We start from the raw sequence: 19,147 nt of genomic DNA, 5'->3' as shown, positions 1-19,147 counted from the left end.
AAAGACTAACAACTTTTTTTCTTTTCTTTTTATCTCTCTTTATTTTGGCTTTGTTGTCCAGAGTGAGTTAACATGATGGATTTAGGGTGTGTGAATGTTGTTAGGGATTTTGACTCTACAAGCAAAGGCCCAGGGTAAATAAACGCACTGCACATTTCGGATCAGTATGATTCGTTAATGCTGATGCATGAAACTAAGGTGGGTGGTTATTTGTCAATACTGCAGGCCTTGTCTTGCCCCTCTGTGCTCAGACATCATACTGTATATCTTTCATCACAAGACTGCGCTGGAGGCAAAGAGTGAAGCGAGCATTTGTGGGAGCCTGTTTGAAATGATTGTTGTGCTCCTCTAACGTTTGTATTTGTCTTTCAGGAGGCACGGGGTGGAGCACGGGTGGGGGGTTGGGAGGGGTTGGGAGGGGGGGGGGGGCAACTCTAAAATCTGACAAATTGCTGAAAATTGCCTTCACACAGTCATTCCTGTTTGGACACACTTGGCACATCTGGTTGTGATCTGGCAACAAAAGCGCCGTGGCGGAGGGCTCAGCTCTCAGAGTGGTGCCACATATTATCCCCTCCTCCTGCTCCTCTCTCTCCTGGTTTGGTCTGCAAACATACTGATGTTCATCTCCCCCCCCCCCCCTCTCTCTCTCTCTCTGTGGGGTGCTAGGAGCTGATGGTGTTGTGTAGTGATGCTTGGCAGTTGTCCCGCCAGAGCATTCCTGAGCTCCTCTGACTTTAAGGGTATCAGTGGGTTGTAATTGAGGCGTCTGCAAAGATGAATGCAGCACAGTGACACTACAAGCAGCACATATTTTCAAAGGGGAAAGCTGCTCACAATCTGGCAACTTTAAACACAGCCAATAAAAAGATCCCAGAGATAAATTCTCTGTGTTTGGCACGATACACCATACACGCCTACACACACATACGCACACAGACACACGAGTAGTAGTTCAAAAGTGGAGCATCACAATCTACAGTGATCTTTTTGTTGGTATGTGACTCTGATCACAGTGTGTGGTGCAGCAGTGTCGTCTTATAAATCCTCACCTCATTGTTTTACTGTAGACTTTACTAATCTCGGCGCTCTGGACAACATCTGCTAGGATGACTGCGCATTTTCCATGTTAGCACCACTCATGATATAATGTCTCCATGGAAAAACACATGACATGAATAAGAGGTAAGCTGCACCACTGACTCAAACGGCTCTGGGAAAAGATGCCAAGAATAGCTTTAAAAAAAACATTTGGACAATATTTGACATATTTTTGTCTTCGGTTTTGCATTATACTGCTACAAAGGAAAAAAATCTCAGCTTACTATGAATTTAAATTTTTCTCCTCCCTGAAAATGAGCGTGAATATATTAAAAAAATGCACTGGAGATTCTTATGTACAGTATGTACATTTCTTTGTAACATACGCATCAAATAAACATGCATTGGATTGTGAAGTAGAGGAGAGGTCATGGGTAAATACTTGCAGTATTGTCAGTTCTGCAGCTGTGTAGCTGGGAGAGAAAAACTGAGTGCACAGCTGCAGACTGAGGCCTCAGCTTCTCAAATTGCTTCAGCCTCAGTTTCCTGCCCTCTTTACCGGCCAGGCCAAACCAGACCCTTATTAGACCCACCCCCACCTTAATAATCCATGATGTCACCTCAACATCACTTTTTTGTTTTTCTTGTTTTTTTTTTCCATCCCTACTGTTGGTGCCACCCCCATTGTTTGTTAAATATTAACAGGTGTTGGAGCAGAGGAGGAGAAGTGAATCCAAGGTTTTTCTGTTCCTGTCCGTCCGTCTATCGGTCCATCTACCGCTATCACCACATCTGCTCCACTTCTGACTTCCCCTGGTTTGTTTGTCCATCTGTATTTGTGTTTCTTCCCCCTCCTTTTCCCTCTGTCCCCCTTTCAGTGGAGGGAGGCTGAGGAATGATCAGTCAGGCTTTGATGCCGCTGGCCCCTGCCCTGGCTTTCCACAGCACATGAGCCCAGGCAATTACGAAAGCACTCCTAGCCGACTGCTATTACTCTGAAATGCTCCTGTCTGGATCAGGAGGAAGAGGAGGAGGTGGAGGGAAAGATGGATGAAGAAGAGGAGGAGAACAAGGAAGAGAAGAAGAAGAAGCGCAGTGTTAGATTTGATTTAGCTCTACAAACTATGTTAAGTTCTATTGCAGTACAGAGGATCCAGTTGGTCCATTATTTTCTACGATATAAAGATTCAAAATAGATTTAGGAAAATTCATCCTGGCCTGGAACCTGTTTATCACTCTGATTGGCAGCTCTCTCACCCAACCACTCTTCCTTCTCTGGGGGAAGAGGGAATAAAGTGTGTGGACGTCTGGATGCTGGTGCACACATGTGGCAGACAGAAAGTACTTGGGTATGAGGAGAGAGGGGGAGCAGGAAAGATGATGGCCCCTTTATCCCCAGCAATCATTAGACAAGACTCCAGAGGAAGTCAGAAATCACCATCCCATATGATCCATACTTCCCGTCTTCCCAGAATATAGGACGGTGCTTTTTAAAAATATTCAGCGGGTGTGGAAACAGTGAGTCCACAGCTGGTCACAGCCTGCCATTCAAAGTACACAATGGTCTGTCTGTGCACCATCCATTACAAATAAATCATGTGGACCATCTCTTTGGTTAGGGACAATTATGCTTTGCACTTTCATTTGCACATTGTAATGGCATCTGCCAAGAATAATATGCAGAGAGACAGCAAGAACAAAGCAAAAGGAAAAACAAACAGAAGAGCACACTTTATATTTAAATACGATTTTGTGTGGGAGGTAAATAGAAAATAAGGCAAAGAGTTAGAGTCAGTTTAATAATTTTACCTTATATATCACTGACTAACAGGAACTTTGATGAAACATCATCCGTTTATGCTGCAGGTTTGAAAAGCCAGTTTGTCTGTTTCAGCCACAGTTCTGCCACAAACTGAAACACATTTTGAATCATGGATCGATGATAATTTTGGCACGTTTCACTTAAAATGGTGGAAAATAAAACTGAATCTTTTATGCTTCCAGAACCAAGAATGAGTTGCAGCTATTAGAGTTGGCAGTAACAAGGATGTTTACTTGTCTGGAGAGTAGGAAAATAATTGCTTGCTCAGCATTTGACATTCCACCACTGATAGCAAATTTTGGAGAAAATATGTTGTTTTTTGTTACTTCCGGAAAGCTTAGTAAGTATTGGAAAATGATGACACATTATACTGAATATCTTTTTTCTTTGCTATGGATTATTTTTTACTTCCAGCATTCGTATCATGACAATAACTTCCTCGATATAAGAATCCTGCAGGAAAGCTAGCTTACTTCTGCAATTTCCTGACAAAGGAAGCTGCTCTTCTGTATCTAAGCTTGTCTTCTGATTAGTCAGCGAATGAGTGTCCTCTCATCGTACCTTCTTCTGCTTCTTCTTCACCTAAAACACACATTGTGGCTGCTTGGAGATGCATCTGATTTGTAGACACTCCTGCTGAAAGAGCTTGTCCTCTTACCCAATGCCATCACTCTCTTTGTCTCAGCTGCTGACCAGTGGCTTTGAAACTCAAGCCAGTTTGGCACCATGTTGTGTGATAGGTATCGTCATGTGTGAGGAGAAACATTACTCTGTTTACTTTTGTCAAAAAAAGCAAGAAAATGGTGGACATTCAAAAAAACAAAAAACAATCCTTAGTATAAGAATCATATATGGTGAATGTAATTAAATCATATTCAGTAAATGAGTGATGTGTTGGAACCCAAAGTGCATAGCCAGTGGTTTAATCCCATTAAATTTTCCAAATCAATTCCAAAAGAGCACACACATTTGAAACAAAAGAAAATCTGTTCTTAAGACTGCAGATCACCCAGCTGCCCCCACCCAGCTCTATCACACTCCGCCTCACACCTGCTGTGTGCCGTGAGAGGAGGGAACAACTGGAGGCATGGACATTGTGTATGCGTGTTTGTGTGTGTGTGTGCTTGGAAGAGAGCACAACTAGGCATGCAAGCTCTTGTATAAATGAGTGTGTTTACGTGTGCACGGACGTATAAGAATGCGTCAGTGCTTGTGGCACAAGGCATGGCCTCAGCTCAATTTAACCCTCCGCTGAATGCCACTGTGACGCCAGTCAGACTTTGTGTGGCCGCATACCTCCACTGAAGAAGATATGGAAAAAATCTGCGGACCAGTAAATCTTAGAGATTACGTGGCTCCTCTCAGCTCTGGCCTCAATAATGCCCCAAATCCAATGGTGCCATGTCACTGCAATTTGGGGCTTTTGTTTTCAGAAAAAAAATGAATCTCCATACCATCTCACCATCAGTGGTCTCTGACACTCTGGATGGGGCTGTTCACGAACATGTGTGTGTGCTTGAGAAAGAATTGCTGCGTGCGTGTGTGTGCATACGTAAACGAGAGGGGAGGCATGAGAGAGTGGATTACATGTAGAAATAGTAATGGATCAACTGAAACACAACATTGGCTTGATTTTTTTAATTGCCTCTCGGCTGCAATGAATGGCCGATGCAGCTGTCTGCGTGAACAGCTGCTTGCCTAAAAAGATTGGACAGAACAGACTCTGGGAGGGTGGAAAGAACAATGTGGGATGAATCATATGCAGCCTATGAGGTATTTTGCAATTTCACAACTTTGAAAAATGCATGCAGGATTAAGAATCACTTTTATTGGAAATTCACATCTGTTCCAAGACGCATTTCCCAGGGAGCCTGCAAAGATGCATTTTCTATGCTGTCTGGGCAAGGCAGAAACAGTATGGTGTATGGCTGCATAAAGTAAACTGAAGCAGACAATGTTCTTTTTTCCTTTTCAGCTTTGTTAATGTGGAATTTGTGAGTTTACAAGTTGCAATTTACAACTGTGGAAGAACCAGGGGGTCTGAAAGATTTGATGGAGCAGTCTGTATGGATTTCCTGCAGAATATTTGTCAGACTTGAATTAAGTACTGTTGTTTTGCTCTCTCCCTCTCTCTTTCTCTCCCTCAGCCTGAGGCCTTGTGGCTGACTACTCCACATCTATAAATCACTAGGAACGCATCCCGGAGTGAGTGCACTGAGTCAGTCTGGCAAGGTTAATCACATTCACATCTCCTCGGCCTGTTTGCAGCAGTCAACTTACAACTAAACACACATTACGGGGCATGATCCCTCTTGTTTGTGATTTCTCCTCATATCGTGCTTTAAAAGTGACGCCACATTGAAGTGCTGGATGTAGGTAAAGCTGTGGGTCCATGGTGTTTTGGTGATTGTTACCAAGCATAAGCTGCAGTGTCTCTGGTGTTTGAACAACAAAAATAAAGACAAAACACATAAAGAATAGCTATAAAAGGAGAGAGACAGATAGGGGTGGGGCTGGGGTAGAAGTGGATGAGGCTCAACCGTAATAGCAGACAGAAGTCTCATTCACGTTGCACACATGCTCAGCTTACACTGGGGCCAATGGTCGGCTGCACTCATATCCTTCTGTCTGTGTGTTTGACGGAGTTTTAGAGAATATGGGAAGCTTTCCAACAGTGACACATGCTTTCAAGCCTAAGAATATCTATGAATATAAGTAGTATAAGTGTAGTGTAAGTGTGGGTGTGTTTGCAAGTGTGCGTGTTTCTGAATATGCATGCGTACGATTGTGCTTCAATCTTTTTTCCATTCTACGCTTTCACTTTTTTTTTTCCTCTCTTCTCAGAAGTGCCCTACCCAGATATGTAGGAATTAGGCCACATCGCTCACTACCATCCTACTCTAATCAAAGTGCCGATTCTTGAAACAGACAGCTGTTGTCATGTGCCTTGATTCCAATGGCTATCTGTCCCTGTAGCTGCCCAACTTCTTAGTTGGCCAGCTGAAGTTGTAGGGGAACGAGGGTTAACAGCGTCTGCCAATTCAAACTCCTGTTAGAGCAGTGTCCCAGTTCACAACACAGCATACGACATAAACATACTGATCCAAGGTAAGTTCTTTTTTTTTTCCTCCTCTGTGGCATGACTTACTCATGATTCATACATGGTCTGAGGATAAGAGAAAATAATGCTAATGGAAACACTGTTGAGGACTGGCTTTGAATGTTAATTTAAAATGTGAAAATGCCACTAAAATTATTATCTTAAAGTTTAATACATTATACAGTTATTCAATAGCAATAAGGAACTAACACACCAGCTGGTTGGGGAGTCATTGATAACTCATGAACACAAGCGTGATTATTGGTGATTTTCAATATTGAATTGTTTTAAATGTGTAGAGTGAGCTGCATGATCCATTTCTTAAAACCATATAAGGATTTGCTTTTTCTGTTAAGTAAATGTGATAGTGAGAAACATCTGCTAAAAAGCAAAAGGGGGGCAAAACAGCCATATCAATTTCCCAGTACTGCATGTGGACTTTTCCCCACCTAGCAGGTCTGTGCTCATAGTATATACTGGAGCAGTGAGTCAACTTGATTGGTAGAAGCATACACCCTTGCCATGTTCCTCCACTTTTGACGTCCTTAAACCAACTTTAGCAGGAGGGAACATTCCTTGAATAGCGTCTTGGCAAAAAATTTGGTAGATTAGAATGGCTAAAATTATACTCTCGTGAGTTATTGTCTATTGTCTATTGTCACCTATTCCTGGTTCAGGGCAGTTGTTCTGGATGGGCCGAGGCAGGAACAATAGCAACGGTTGCATACTAACTGAAGGACACGCTTCATCACAAATGCATCTGCAGATTAAGCCTCGAGCCGTCAGGTGTAAAAGGAGAACAGTTGACAGCACATGGCAGAAAAACCTAAACCAGCTTTTAAAATGCTTCACATTAAGCTAAAGATTCAGAAAGGGCTTTTTTAAGTCCAAAGAACAAATGGTTTTCATGACCCCTTTCATGTCAAAATAAGGAGAGATAAAAAGTTTCCCTAAAATATTAACAACTTGCTTAGAATGTGTTTGTCTGTGGGAATTATCAGTAAAAAAGTCAAGATAGAAAGGAAAAAATGATGTAAAAAGAATGATGAGAGGCACTGAGCATCCAAAAGTCTTTCTGTAGTTGACCACAATGAATGAACAATCAAACATAGTAAAACATCCGATATAAAATTTTACATGCAGCATTTGGCCAGCAGTATCTTACAGAGCTTTCATTTGGTAAAAATCACAAAATAAAATTCAAAATACAATATATTTTCTGCATTGTACAAACATACTTTCACAGCAAGGAAAATGATGGGATGGGAATTTTGTAGTTATTGAGAATTAATTAGCTTTTGGTTGCAGAGGTTTTATTAACACTTCAGCTCTGGGAACAAAGAGAGTTGTCATAGGTCATTACAAAGCTATTTGTTGCTTGTTTCCACAATGCATCATGGCTCCGGTGACTGGAAGAAGGGAGTGTCGTCATGAAAAGAAAAAGGAGGCATGTTCAAACAAAGTTATGCTGGAATAAGCCTCACAGGTTGCTCATACATTGGACTGTTTTGCTGTTTGATTTATTGGGTCAAAAAAAAAAAAACTTGGCCAGGAAAAAAGGGCAGAAAAATATTTGAGAATTCAAGATTGGGGTGAGGTTTAACCATCAAAACACACACACACACCCACACAAACACATAGGCCAGGCTTAGGTCAGAGGTCAAATAGCCCTGAACTCTCTCCCTTTAGGCTGAGGACATCAGAGGTCCCTCTGTGTGCTGCTCTCCATTTATTTTACCCATCATCCCTCATCAGGCCAGGATGACCCTGTGACCCCAGAGCTAGGGTTACCTGTCAGTTGACTGTCTATTCATGAGCACAGGGCTTGACGCTGTGTCAACATTTGTTCTGTGAAAAAGGAGGGAGGAAAAAGAGAAGGGTTTGGTTCTGTGTGGTGAAGACCAAAGCGACAAACAGAAAAATGAGAGCAAGTCAGAAAGAAATAATTTGTTTTATATTGAAATAAATGAATAAAACGTATCCCTCCTTTGCTTCCGCATACAGTAAGTTCAGACTGCGAGTAGCGCTCCAGCAGACTCTCTGCACAGATGACATGCATGTGTGATAATTCCTGTTTACACAAAGGCAAAGATCCAAGGGAACAAGGTAAACAGATGCCTGCTTGGGCACCTATTGAGGGGTACCGACAAAAACAGCCCAAAAGCCCCCCCTGTGAGCGCTGTCAGCTATCAATCAGGGTGCCGTAAGTGGGATCCTTGAGTAAAGATACTATCAACGCTGCCCCGTATACACTCACACCACAGTTTCCCTTATCTCTGCTGAGATAACAGATCCCCTCTGACAGCGAGAGGCCTGAACCAGACACACACACTCGCTTTCTGCATCTCTCGCTCTCTCTTGCTCTCTATCTCAGCTGTGCTATAGGCCACTTAATTTCAGACAGGGGCCCTTAGAAAAAAAACAGTCAATTTGCTCTGGTTCCTGTTTAAAATTCAATAAGTGTGTCTCTTATATTGCAACCGTGTGGTGCTAGCGGAGGCTACAGAGGGCGCGTGCTACTCCTGATTCCAATCTCTGATGTTATCAGCCCCTAGAAGAAACACGATACATGTCTCAGTTGACAAATCTAGATGGGCATGAAATTAAGCAAAAATCAGAAGCATGAAACATCAACAATTTCCTGCATCTGTACTTTTTTATTATTTTGTAAACATTGCATTTCCGGAAAAGCTGAACAGTCCCTGTTAATAGAACAGATGGTTCAGGGTTGTGCAATTAAGCAGCTTTGTGTTTACAGGTTGAGAATGGCAGCACAGAAATTTAATAGATAACTGCATGTCAGATTAGACTTTGATGCAAATCCTCCAGTTTAATTGCCACCAAATATATATATATATATATATATATATATATATATATATATATATATATATATATATTGAGAGCGGACAATAAAGTCACAGTAAAGTCATTACAGTGTGCGGTGGTATATTCTGATTTTCACCTTATATGTTCCTGCAACCGACCAGCACCTGTCTGAAAATACTAGCTGTGCATGGGGAGTTCTGTCCTTTTATATATATATAATGTATATAAATGCATTGCAGGCTCTTAAAACAACTGTAAGTTTGGCATGATGTGTTGTGTATACTGTATGTGAGGTCAGTGCAGTTAGTTTGTCATTGGTTTGAGAGGAGCGAGCTGAGGAGATGGTCCTGGACTGGCCCTGTTTTCAGGCCTGCACCAGACCACAGCACGTTGGGCCTAATAACAAAAACAAGCATCCCGGTGTGGAGCTAGTCCCACAGTGTGAGGACCTTAATGAGGAACATGTGGAGCTGCCCAGACACACAGTCAGAGGAAACCCAATCCCTCAAACCCTCCCCCCACCACCACCCCCATTCCTCCTACCATCCCCCCCCCACTCCCATTCTTTCTTTCTTGCTCTCTTTCACTTCACTCTCTACATTTTCTGTCACTAAGTCCTACGTTTTTATAAAGTAGCATTGCTTTTCGGTCCTCTGCACTTCTGCTGGTTTCTGTCAAACATTCTTAATGTTTGTCCAAAACTCAAAACCCTTTCCTCTTCTTGCCGAGGTCCACAGAGACCGGCTCTTTAGACTTTACTTTTTTCTATTGTAGCAGAACAAGTGACCCTCTGTCAGCAGCAGAAATATACTGGCCTTGTTTTTTACCTGATATACACACTTGTAGTCCGCCCACTCACTCGCTCACTTTCTCCAGCTTGTTTTAGAGTTGGAATATACATATTTGCTGGGTCATGCAATGCAATACGCTCATAAGGAAACGTGGGAAGAAAGAGGTCTTTCTCCACCCATCAAGCCTGACAGGCGGTCCAAGAGTTTCTTTCATGTGCTGAATTCATCCTTACCGTCCACCTGGATCAATTAACTGTTTGCTTCACTGGCCATCAGTCTCGCAGCGTGGAACCTCAGTTCATTTAGTAGACAGCAGCTTATTGAGTGCAACTGTATGATTTGTGCTTCAGCTTTGATTTTGTTGTCTTCTAATTTTACGTGTCACTATTACTAAAACGGATCATTTTCTCATCTTCAGCTGTTACAAATTGATGTAAACAATGTGTTTTCTCCTTCAGGAAATGCCGTCAATCGATTGTGAAGACTGTAACAGGTGAGACATGCCTTGCAGGAAGTCATTTTTATTTTGCTGCACAGTATATCTTCACCACCAGCAAATCTTTCTCCCACACTGCGTCACTGCCCTGTGTCCAAGTTGTCATGGGGAATATGGAGTGTAACCTGTTCGGGGGGGGGAGGGGGGATTAAAATCTGACCATAAAGCACAGCCATAAAGCAGATCAACCAACCAAGCCTCCAAAATTAGCTGAACAAACAGAGTAAGGTAGAGCCCTCTGGGGGGATAAATTTGGCACACTGGATCCAGTGTGACAGAGGCCCTTCTGGCAGCTCAGAACAATCCAAACGTTCCACTTGGGTTGAGCTGTCTTCGTTTCCCCCTCCACTATATATATCAGTCCCACATCAACATGAGCCTGTGAAGACCTTTCACAAGACTGACAGGCCACCTGAATCACACAATTGTGTGGCCGGAGGAGCCTGCATGTGTATAGAAAAACCAGTGATCCAATAACTGTCTGGGTTCACTTCTCTCTCATAAAGTCAGGAGGGAGGCGCAGAGGGAGACCCATAGTTCCAACCCAAATGTTCCAGCTGCACCAAAACAAAACCCTAACTTTTAATCTAATTCTAGAAATTATGCAAACTTCGACTGTTGGTTTTCTTAATACCAATATTTTATCCAGTAATTGGTTGGTGCATTAAAATTCTTTATTTACATGGCACAAAAACCACAGAGTGTGTCTCAGGCAAAGGCTGAAAGCTTACGAGTCTCTGTGCCTTGCAGATGGTCCGGCCTCACAGCAGCTGTGCAAATGAAAGACAGAGTGTCGTTGAAGGAGTGAGAGAGACGGAAAGTTGGCCACAAAAGGAAAAGAGTAACATACAAGTTGCTAACTGAAAATGTAATGGAAAAATTAATGGCACACTAAGAATTGCTGAGAGAAAATAATTGACTCAGAGTATTTTATCTGAATTTTCTAAGTGGCTAAAATAAACAATGCCCATATGTTTTTTGGCAGGTAAAAGACTTGAGGAGATATAAAAACTATTTAGCAAAATGGAGAAAATCCCACGGTGTAGATCAATACCTACTCTCTACTTTTCAGCTACGAATGCCAGCCATTAAGCGTAAACAATAAGGTTTCTATCTTCGTTAAAAAAAAGATAATTTAAGCAAGATATGATCTGTTAGTATGCACTCACAATTGTCAATCAAACCCTGTTATTTAAGCACCTTCTAGAGTGAGAAAACAACAGGTGAGAGAATCCTACTTAATGCTGAAAACACATAAACATTTGTCCTCAGGAGGAGGAGGGGTAGTCAAGCAAGACAAATGCCCCGAGTGCTTTGTAGTGCAAAAAAAGTCTACTGCAATGAAGAGTTTGGTTCAAATTTATACTACTATATGTCACTTCATATATCCTGAATGGCCTCAAATTCTAACCTCAGCATAGATATACTGTGGATAATAGGCAGTTGTATAACTATTATAACACAACACCCTGTGATTCTTCAATCATAATCAGGGCAATTATAATTTTACACCGCCCCCTCTGATGTTGGAGGCACTTTTCCACTGTCCTCATCCCCAGTAATTGCCACTACATGTAAATATCAAGTGGTTAGTGAATAATTAGTCTTTCATTGGCCAGCAATCACCTCTGGGCCCCGTCTACACTTTAGACCCCTCCCTCGTAGAGCCGCCCTGAAGACAGGGGCCCCTTTTGAATGACAGCGCTTGGGAAGGAAGACGAATTTTTGTCTGATTTCCCGCAGCCACAGCGTCGATGAGAAGCAGTCGAGGAACTCCATTCTAACTGAATGGATTGGTATGGGGAGAAGCGGACCTCAAATCTCGGCTAAGCGGCAGCTTTGGGACTGTGTAACGTTGACGATGGTTGTACTTTCGCTGCTGTTTCGACCAGGTAAGTGCAGCTCTCTCAATCCGTGCTCCTCCACTCCTGTCCTGCATGCAAAGCTGTGTCCCGCACTCCCCGGAATGGAGGTGGATATGGAAAAAGTTAACTTTTTCCTGGCGTTGTGCGGCTTAACTCAAACTCTTTAGCCATTTTAAAAACTTGTCTTACATGTATGTTGTTTGCTTAAGTTTCTAAGTGTTTGGTGTTTTTTATAAGAGGGAGAAAAGTCGCTGTTGTTGAAAAGTATCCCGTCCACTGCGGGGACAAAGTAATGTCCTGTTGCTGCCGAGTATCCCAGCCTCCAGCCTCCGCTTGTATCGCTAGCCGAGCAGCACGAGTTAACTTACTTTACAGACGTCTTTTTGATCAAATTTACCACCTTTCCCAACACAAAACATCGCCACTAAACAATTTGTCACCAACTGCTAAACCGTTATCATGTTTTATCCAACACAAGCGTCGCTGCTGTTACGGTTTAGCTAACCTAGTTGTGTGAAGTTACAGCTTAGCTGCCAGTTAGCATAAGTTAGCTCACTAGCTGACTGGCGTCCAGCAGCCGTTAGTCAGACCAAAGGAAAAACAGCGGCGCTTGTTTTTATTTTTTAAGCCATAAAATACCGCTAACCGGACAGCAAACGGTTACTTTTAGTATTTAAGTCACGAGTGTAACTTTTACACTCGGTCTTGGCCGTTGTAGTTGTTGTCGAGTCAAGCTGGACCACGGTATTTTCCCCCATTCATGCTTCATTTATTAACTGTGTTAGCTACCATGCATGGGGGTCCAACTTTTTGGCCTCTGAACGTGTTGGTCGCTCCTCCGTCCTCAAACCGAGAGGACAAGAAGCCAAACCACCAGCTAACTATACCAAACCCAAACTCAACGATGCTGATCTGTTTCACATGCTATGGTCAGCTCTTTTAAGTGCCTCTCAATTATGTGTTTATGTCAAGGACCTCAAAGGTTGTCACACATTTGATGGGATTTTTTTTTTAAACAAGGAGCTTTGTCATTTGTTAAAGTTGTATTAACTCTTTTGGGGGATAATAAAAACTATTCCTAAAACAGTAGATTATTCTTTATACATTAATTTTGTTGTTATGCTACACTGATAATGGTCATAGTATTTATTAGAAATGTATGTGTTGTGGTGTTTAGTATGTTTGGTAAAATATAAAAAATCACATGATTAAAAGTTGGTATTAAAAACTTCAAAGTGACAGAATATGCTAGAATTTAGACATCTCAAAAACTGTAAGCCATTACATCTCAAAATAAGAATTAAATGATGATAAATCAAAGATGATATTAAAATATTATTGAATTATTGTCCAGAACCACTTCTGAAGACTCCAGTTTTGATTGTTTTGGTACTTTAGCTTGGTCTAACTGGATGTAGCACCTAAAGATTTTTTTTTTAATTTTATTTTTTAAGTCGTGTCATAGTTGAAATATGCAAAATAGTTGCTGAAAGTCATTCAGAAGTTGGGTATAGTAATGTAGGCTATTTCTGACATGAATAATAGTTAATTTAAATGTACTTATGTCCAGCTGTGTCAAAAATAAGTTTATCATTGTGAGTATTTAAATAACACTGAGTCAAATAAGTGTTATCACTGCTATTAGCATAATTTATCCAAACCAACTACATCTATATTAAAATCTAACATTTAAAATCATCTAAAAGCTCCTTCAGCTCTGATTTTGAATCATTTTGAGCTATGTTAGTGAAAATATTGTTGTTAAACAGCTGCAACCTAAAGAGAAGGCCCAAGCCATTCAAAAACAGCATCTTCATCTCCATCAGTGTACATAAACATCAGCATATATAATGTACTAACCCATATTACACTAATATCAATGCTGTTTGTGCCTTTTTTTTTGTTCTCATGTTGTCCACGTGGTCTTCACACTTGTTGTTAGCCTACTAAGCACCGCAGAATAAAGACCCTTTAGGGAGATGCATGGTTGTTGATGGCTGTGCAGGCAGTGATTGTCAAAAAGTGTCAATCACAGCAGACTTGGGTGACCCCGCAGCGAGATGGGGGAGGCCTGTTGGAATTCAGAGGAGGGATGTAGAATGCCTCTAACTTGACCTCTCGCACTCCATCTCGGTTTTATCAGGGCCCGTGTTGAAGTGCAGTGACTGTGAGATGCATTAATCGTCTGTCATGCCCCCTCAGTGCATCAGACTTTCATTGAAAGGGAAGAAGTGGTGCAAAATATTTGAAATCTCCATGCTTATCTTGTCGTCTTTGTCCAGGGTGTTAGGAGATTAGATGGAGCTTCGCAGTCAACAGGAGATTATTCTGTTGAAATAGAAAAGCAGTGTGTTGCAACTGGAGTGCTTGTCTCGCAGTAAAAGTGATGTATGTGTTGTGGATGCTGGCTGATGCTGAACTTCTGTCTGTTGGAAGTGGAAAACGAAATCCAACCCAGTCAGCATACAAGAGATCCCACCCTAAAGCTACACAACACTCAGCTGAACTTGATGAATATCCGTGCTGTTTTTTCCCACAGCAGCAGTCATAGTCCTTTGTTTTCCTTGATCATTAATATACTCTTAAGAGTCATAACTTCACTGGAAGCCCAGAATTTAGCCTATACCACCCAAATATCACACGCTGTGTTTTACTGCCCCAGTGCTGCTTCCAGTTTGGACCCTGAGTTTGCTGAACAAGCGTGACTCTTTGTGATATTCCTCTTGTGATCCTCTTGAAGTCAGCTGCCCCCATACACCAAGCCCTGCCGTGCCATGTAGTGTAACTTAATGGACTTCAATTACCTCAGCAACAGCCAAACCACATTCAGCACCCTCAGGCAAACTAACACAGGTTGGTTTCCTCCTACGGTGAGACTACATGCTATTTCTGTGAGGGCTAGTTGGGGGAAATAAGTTTTGACTGACTCTGTAGCACAGTGTGGGATCATGGCCTCGTGAGCTCATGCATTTGGGTTTTAATGGCTCTCCTGATTGAGCTAAACTTGATAGTGGAAAAGTTTTGACTCTGCTGCTGCCTCGTGTACTGAGCTGAGGTAACGTATCCATAAATGTCAGATGAATTTTAAGATTCTTATTAGGGATAAATGATTTTTTGCTCAGTTTGGCTTTATACAGTCAGTTTCTGGAGTACTTGTATCAAACAGCACCTTTGCACTGATGACGCATGAGCAGAAAAGACAGATTAACCCCCTCCTAACATGTTTTCACAAAACCGGTGACATATTAATTACACTACACTGCAAAAATACTGATATTGATTGTTTTTGTCTTTCAGCTCACTGCCAGCAGTGTCGAATCCAGCGCTGCAATGCGGAGTATGTGGCTTCTACCTCACCCTCTAGTGGTCTTCAGGAGGACGTGGCTCTGGATGTGGACTACTGCATCGCCCTGCGAGCCTACGCCTTGTGCACCCGCCGGCAGGCACGGAGCTGCAGGGGCGACCTGGTCTACCACTCGGCTGTCTTCCGCATTAAGGAGTTATTCTCTCAGCACAACTGCTCCAGCGACGGGCCCACTTCCTCCGCAAAGGTCCCCAGCACGTCTCGGCCGGCCGTGTCAGAGCTGTGCGACTACGAGAATCGGGTCCTTGTCTCGGGCTCAGCTGGTCAGCAGAAGAAATACGCCCACTGTGGATTATTCGGAGACCCGCACCTAAGGACTTTCCGAGACGAGTTTCAGACCTGCAAGGTGGAAGGGGCGTGGCCTCTTATCGATAACCGCTTCCTGTCGGTTCAGGTGACCAATGTGCCTGTTGTCCTCGGCTCCAGCGCCACGGCGACCAGCAAGGTAAGAACGGCTTTAAAGGGTGCACCAGAGCGAGTATCTGTTTAATCACAATGCTTATTGTCTTTTATGTGTTGTCACTTCAGAGTGGAAATCTGTTGATTTTCTCACTTACAATCCCCTCTATCCATGAAAAAACCCTCAGATTTTAGTACATTTGAAGCTAATGGCCTGCATGAGTAAGCTGCTTTGGAGTGCTCGCTCGCTCGCTAGCCTCAAGTATTGCCATAAAGTATCAAACATGTGAAGTTAATCGTCATTCCATGGTGCCTCTCGAGCCTCCAGCATTCCTCTTGTCTTGGAGCTCCTTCAGATCTATGAGGGGAAAAAGAGAGGAGGGAGTCCTTCAGTGGTGTTGAATCACAGACATGCTTGAGCGCTCTACCTTTAACACATGGGTGGTCATATGGTAGTGATTAACGCTCACTCAAACATTTTCCTCCACCAGCACGATCTGGAATGTTTTTTCACCCCTCTGGTCAAATAATTAACTAGGCGCTTTTTGTATAAATATGGAATAATGTGGAAAAATATAAGAATAATTGAACAACAGCAAGTCTTTTTGATTTAGTCAATTAAATAGGCTGTTTTGTCTTGCGCAAAATGTTTTATTTGTTGAAACCTGTAACATATCTTTATCTCTATTTGGTTGTTAACTTAACCAACTGACATCGGTGTATAAGGCTCACAGACCATTATGCTGCTTTTATAATGTGAATTTTATGTTTAAATAGTAAATAATTTGGCCTCTCACTTTCAGCTTATGTCATTGACTTTCCTAAACTTAGCAATTTTAATTCTCCAATTTGAAAACAAACAATGTAATACACGTGACAAGTCCGAGATTTCAGAACAAACTCTTTGAAAAGCTTTTGCAGTGTATTCTGGTGGTGCAGCCTAATGCAAACCTGTAGTGGGTGTATCTATGCCAGCACCCGCATGCCCCCATCATGCTTTCGCAGTTGTTTTCAACTGCCAGACTTAAGGCAGGAAATCATCCATCAAATACAGTATCCTCGCAAGTGTAAACGTAACCACAGCCACCGCTTTGTCAAGGTACTTTGAAGAAACTGAGGTTAGGCCCCAATTTTTCAAAGCTCAGCTGGAATACAAATCACAGTCGGTCACTGAGCGAGCATAAGCAATGCCAGCGTAGCAGGAGGGATGGTGAATTCATGGAGATGAGGAGGCTGTTATGAAACGGTGTTGCCTGATCCAACATTCAAGGAAGATTAGTGGAGTTATTGCCTTTATTTTTAGTATCGGTATATTTTTTTTTAGGTAAAATGGATAGCTGGTGAAGTATGTTTTTACTTTGTGGTTTATTTGGGAACTTATCTGTTTGGTTGAAAATATGTCAATAGTCCTGTCCAATCATGGATTAACTGGCATTACATTACACCAGAGGAAAAAAAAATCACTCTGTAGGTAAAAAGGTCGGTGTTGGTCATGAACACCCTCCACAGGGTTTTATATGTTTGGTTTCCTGCTGCCACCTTGTGGCTTTAATGGGTACTGCTCTTGTTCAGGATTCATTTTGGTGTGTTTCCCTGGGATAGAAAAGAAGGAAGTGTTTATAAATACGTTTCAGCAAAGATGTAACCTTGTTGGTCATTTATCAGTTGCTTGATGTAGGAAAATATCCAAACTTTAACAAAAAATAAATTAAATTAGAAGTGTAAAACATTTAAATCTATTAGTTAATACTGATCTTATGTTTTCCTCCTGTTTCAGATCACAGTGATCTTCAAGTCGTATCACGGCTGTACAGATCAGAAGGTGTATCAGGCCACCACAGAAGATCTGCCGCTGGCCTTTCAGGATGGAACTCGCAGCGGAGGCGAGAGCGGCAGCCTGACAATCGTAGAACGAGGCGGCTCTGGTGTGGGCCGGCAGGTGAAGATACAGGCCCGTTACATCGGCACCTCCATCATCGTCCGGCGCGTGGGCAGCTACCTGACCTTTGCCATCCGCATGCCAGAAGACACCCTGGACTTCTCGGAGGACAATGGCGGTCTGCAGCTCTGCCTGCATGGCTGCCCGCGCAACGAGCTCATCAAAGAGCACACGCTGGGCCGCCAGAGCCAGCAGCCCCGCCTGCCAGGTGCTGGGCAGGGCACCAACACAGAGTTGGGTCCACTGCGGCCTCCTCACCAAGTCTACACGGTGGAGCGGGCCACGGCCAAGTGTAGAGAGACTCTGCAGGTGGAGGACGTGTACTTTCAGTCCTGTGTGTTTGACTTGCTGACCACAGGAGACCCTGAGTTCTCTATGGCAGCCTACAGCGCTCTGGAGGATTTAAAGGCGCTGCCGCCCAGTAAACTGAAGCAGAATTCCCCGAGGACTCCTCGTCTTTACAATCGAGGGATGTCACACACGCCGGCTGCAGCAGCAGTCAACAGCCAGTCCCTGCTCTCACTCCTTCTCCTCATTCTGCTGCTTTTGTAAAAAAAAAAAAAAATATATAAATGATTTTAAAAAAAGAGAGAAACATGGAAACAAACAGAACGTGGAAGCATTACCAGCTTGAGGAAAGAGTGACTTGAGCTCCGACATATATTGTATTATTTTTTTGGAATTTGTGAATGTTGTGATCTTTTTCTGTTTTTGTCATTTGAAGGATTTCACACTCATAAAAGATGGCGTTTCTCCCACTTTGCATTTTTTGTGGATTCATACATCGGTCACATCATTTGAAGAAAGACAAATGCATGCAATCAGTCAGGTTTGGGGTCCAGTACAACATGTTGTTTTCACATACTCACTATTAATCGGTTTACAAAAGAGCTTAGCTTTTGTAAATATGTCATTTTTACTGCACAACTCATCATAATGCACAACATCCAAACACTCCACTATGTGTGAAGTTGCATGTGACTCCATACTGTATGTAAGCAGTTTTTTATACATACATGTGGCTTCTAGATCCTGTATAATCCAGTAATATCAATAGCACTTAAAGGTTTTAACAGCAAGTTTTGTGTATTTAAATGTTATTTCTTTGTCTATTTCAACTGTTCTTTCGGAAATTGGCATGTTAAATACACAGGATCCAACAACTGTATGTAAAAACTACCTATCCATAATATACGATGTGTCAGTGTGATATTCAGCAACTCTCAGTTCTCATCTTCTGTAAAACACTCCCTCTTCAAGCTGTTTGGCTTCCAGTTTTAAAGGTTAAAAAACCCCACAAATCTTTATATAATAATATATTAAAAGAGTGTATATATGTGTTTTATATTGTGTACATTTGCCTGTGTATAGATGTTTTAACTGTAATATGTTTTACATTTGTTGTGTTTAGTAGGTTATTTTTGAGTCATTGTAAGAAAAGTAAACTAATGTGTTGTGCTGTATCTGTAATTTTCTGTATTAAAGTGTTGGACACTCCTGA

The 19,147-nt window shown here is 42.2% G+C and overlaps 1 protein-coding gene across 1 annotated transcript; it reads left to right on the top strand.

Annotated features, from left to right (window-relative positions):
• Nucleotides 1–11,613: 11,613 nt before the first annotated feature.
• rgmd (RGM domain family, member D) lies at nucleotides 11,614–19,147 on the top strand. The gene is made up of 3 exons (XM_067597293.1): nucleotides 11,614–11,971; nucleotides 15,242–15,753; nucleotides 17,485–19,147. Exons 1-3 carry the CDS (start codon nucleotides 11,878–11,880, stop codon nucleotides 18,196–18,198), a joined length of 1,320 nt encoding a protein of 439 aa, XP_067453394.1. The 5' UTR covers nucleotides 11,614–11,877; the 3' UTR covers nucleotides 18,199–19,147.

Source organism: Thunnus thynnus, chromosome 8 (assembly GCF_963924715.1).
Source record: "Thunnus thynnus chromosome 8, fThuThy2.1, whole genome shotgun sequence".
NCBI classification, from domain to species: domain Eukaryota; kingdom Metazoa; phylum Chordata; class Actinopteri; order Scombriformes; family Scombridae; genus Thunnus; species Thunnus thynnus.
This window is presented reverse-complemented; position numbering and strand designations above follow the sequence as displayed.

What these genes read in the sequence shown, in the direction of transcription:
- rgmd (XM_067597293.1), top strand. Translation starts at nt 11,878, where the DNA reads ATGGGGAGAAGCGGACCTCAAATCTCGGCTAAGCGGCAGCTTTGGGAC. An exon ending in TTCGCTGCTGTTTCGACCAG is followed by an intron (nt 11,972 to 15,241) that starts GTAAGTGCAGCT and finishes TTTGTCTTTCAG; the next exon opens with CTCACTGCCAGCAGTGTCGA. An exon ending in GCGCCACGGCGACCAGCAAG is followed by an intron (nt 15,754 to 17,484) that starts GTAAGAACGGCT and finishes CTCCTGTTTCAG; the next exon opens with ATCACAGTGATCTTCAAGTC.